The sequence below is a fragment of the Montipora foliosa genome, chromosome 4 (assembly GCF_036669935.1).
Source record: "Montipora foliosa isolate CH-2021 chromosome 4, ASM3666993v2, whole genome shotgun sequence".
Lineage (NCBI taxonomy): Eukaryota > Metazoa > Cnidaria > Anthozoa > Scleractinia > Acroporidae > Montipora > Montipora foliosa.
Window position 1 is genome coordinate 11,545,690 of NC_090872.1, and position 2,500 is coordinate 11,548,189.

At 40.4% G+C, this 2,500-nt stretch overlaps 1 protein-coding gene across 1 annotated transcript in view; it reads left to right on the forward strand.

Moving 5' to 3' along the window:
* The first annotated feature begins 1,587 nt into the window (after positions 1 to 1,587).
* LOC137998969 (uncharacterized) overlaps positions 1,588 to 2,500 on the forward strand; it is a 3,183-nt gene continuing 2,270 nt past the window's right edge. The window contains exon 1 of the mRNA XM_068844808.1: positions 1,588 to 2,500. This exon is cut by the window's right edge and continues 2,270 nt beyond it. Within this exon, the coding sequence (XP_068700909.1) occupies positions 1,628 to 2,500 (873 nt within the window). The 5' untranslated portion in view covers positions 1,588 to 1,627.

Genomic DNA, 2,500 nt, shown 5'->3' on the forward strand with positions numbered 1-2,500 from the left:
ACTCCAAGCGGCTAGATTTGCCTCAGAACATAAACTCCGTGTAGTATAGAATATTCGTAATATGAAGTAGATAATCAAAGTCCTCTGGAGTATCGGGAGAATCGTACAATCGATGACTTTTTGCTAGATGCAGAAATAAAATTAGACTGCGTGGCAGGCGTTCGAAGGGGAAGCCAGAAGGGAGAACCGCCAGGAGAACGAGGAGTTTCAACCCCCTAATTAATATGCATAAAGATAAAATAAAGGGGAAAGAGAGGACATCCCCCATACATGCCCTTTTCCATAGGTAATATGTCTCAAGTTATTTTTAGAACGACTCCCACGCTCTACAGATCCCAAGGGGATTACTCTTAGCGTGGGCTATCCTCGCGGAATACATTTCGGCCATATCATTGGCTGTTGCCTAATCTCCTTGGGATCTGTGTACAGCGTGGGAGCCGATCCAAAAATGACTTGAGACATATTACAAAGTTACGTTGATGACCGTTTCAAAGGATAACGCGACGGACAAAAAAATTGCAAGTTTAATATTTTATAAATTTTTTGTATGATTTCTATTATTCGTTTGTTCGAACAGTACAGGATTACAGAAGCACAGAGGAAAAGGTTCCTGCCTCAGTCAAGAATGAATCTTTAACAAACCACCAATCCTCATCTGGCAATACCAAATTTGTGGTCGATTATTTCGTGCACAGTTCGTTTGGACTAATCAGTCACAGACGCACACGTATAACCAATAAATGCAGCGTAATCGATCATCATCGAAAGCAATGAACGAACAACAACAACAACACGTTGTTTAATATAAGATAGATAGATATATAGTTCACCAGATAACCATTGATACTTTAGATGACTTTTGTTAAATATCTTAGAAAGGTGTTATAATTACGTGTCTCTAACTTCTTCAAGTTCCTTTCAACTTGAATTCCGTATTAATTTGCATTGGAAATCTATCAAGCAGCCGTCGAGATCGAACTTTGAGGCCCTTCCTTTAAAGTGCCCCGGTGATCAAAAAATCAATTCATATTTTTCTTTGGATTTCAAAACTATGTTAACAAAACGCTAAGTGACCCACGTTTTAAGCCTTGATTTTAAAAAGACACCTCTTTATTTTAACTGTAATTTTCCTATTTGATGGTCCGCCATTACTAACATTATGTTCTTGAGAGAACTGGATCGAGGAGAAAATGACGTCAAAGGCTCACTAGTTTAAGGAGGCAGTTAACCCTAAATTTCGAAGAAAACTTGATCGCCGGCCTAATTTGAAAAGAAGGTTCTGAAGGGAGTTCATTATATTGGTTTTTAAACTCCGGAACGTTTTTGCAATATTTTTGAAAAGACCGCCTAAAATTTTAATTGTAATCAATGACAGTCATTAAAATTGGCCTTAGTTACCATTGTTTATGGTTTGTTTAATTTGGTTGCTATGGGGTTTTTCGGCACGGTTTTCGGCAAAAAATTTCAAATCTGCTCTTCCGTGATCCACAAGTCCTATGTTTCTTATTCCTTCCTGATTTTCCAACCCAGCAGTCATTGCGCGTTATGCGGGACGATTTTTCTCTTCGAGCATCGAAATTGCGGGTTTGTTTATATATCGTCAGGGTTGTATTTTTTGAATTTGTTTATGGAAGGTGACGGAGAAACCAGTAGAAAAAGAAAAGGGAAGTTTAGATCTTGTCGAAGGAAAAAAAGGAAAGGTTTTCATGGAAAGAAAGCGTGGGAAATTCGAAGGGAAACAGAATCGGATGGCAGACATGACACCGGAGTGGAAATACCTGAAACACGCGTGGAGCCACAACCGAGCACATCCAAGGCTAAAAATGAGTACGACGATTTTCTAGACCGTACTGCACCAAAGAATATGTCAGAAGCTAAGCTTCTTAACAGTTCTTTCGGGAATTTTGATCACGGAGAAGGAGTGATCACTCGTTCTCAAAGTAATTCTCCAGCGACGCATGCACATGATGAGAAAGCACATGGCTTCAAGGTACAAGATGCTGAGCTACTATCCCAATGTATTAGCAAATCAGCTATTTGTAGCTCATGCCGAAATTCAAAATCAAATCTCCAGCTTTTTCAAGACAGCTCCAGCAGAGACGGTCTTGCTGAATTACTTTATTTAAAATGTTCATTTTGTCACACCATCACAGCTTTGCAAACCAGTAGGAGGCTTGGTGGGAAGGGTGGTGGAGCCTATGAAGTGAACAGGAGGTCTGTCTTGTCTTCTCACCAGTGGGGTCGTGCTGGCCTGGCAAAGTTTTGTGCTGGTATGGAACTTCCACCTCCAGTTACCAAGAAGGCATACAACCAGAATATGATACAGATAGAAAGGATGGCCATCAATAATGCTGAGAAACTGATGTGTGAAGCAGCAGAAAGGCTTACCCAGTTAGCCTCCAGAGAGAATGAAGAAAGCATGGTTGATATCGACGGCCATTCAATTGCTAAAGTTGCTGTTTCCATAGACGGAACTTGGCAGAAAAGGGGGCACAGCTCT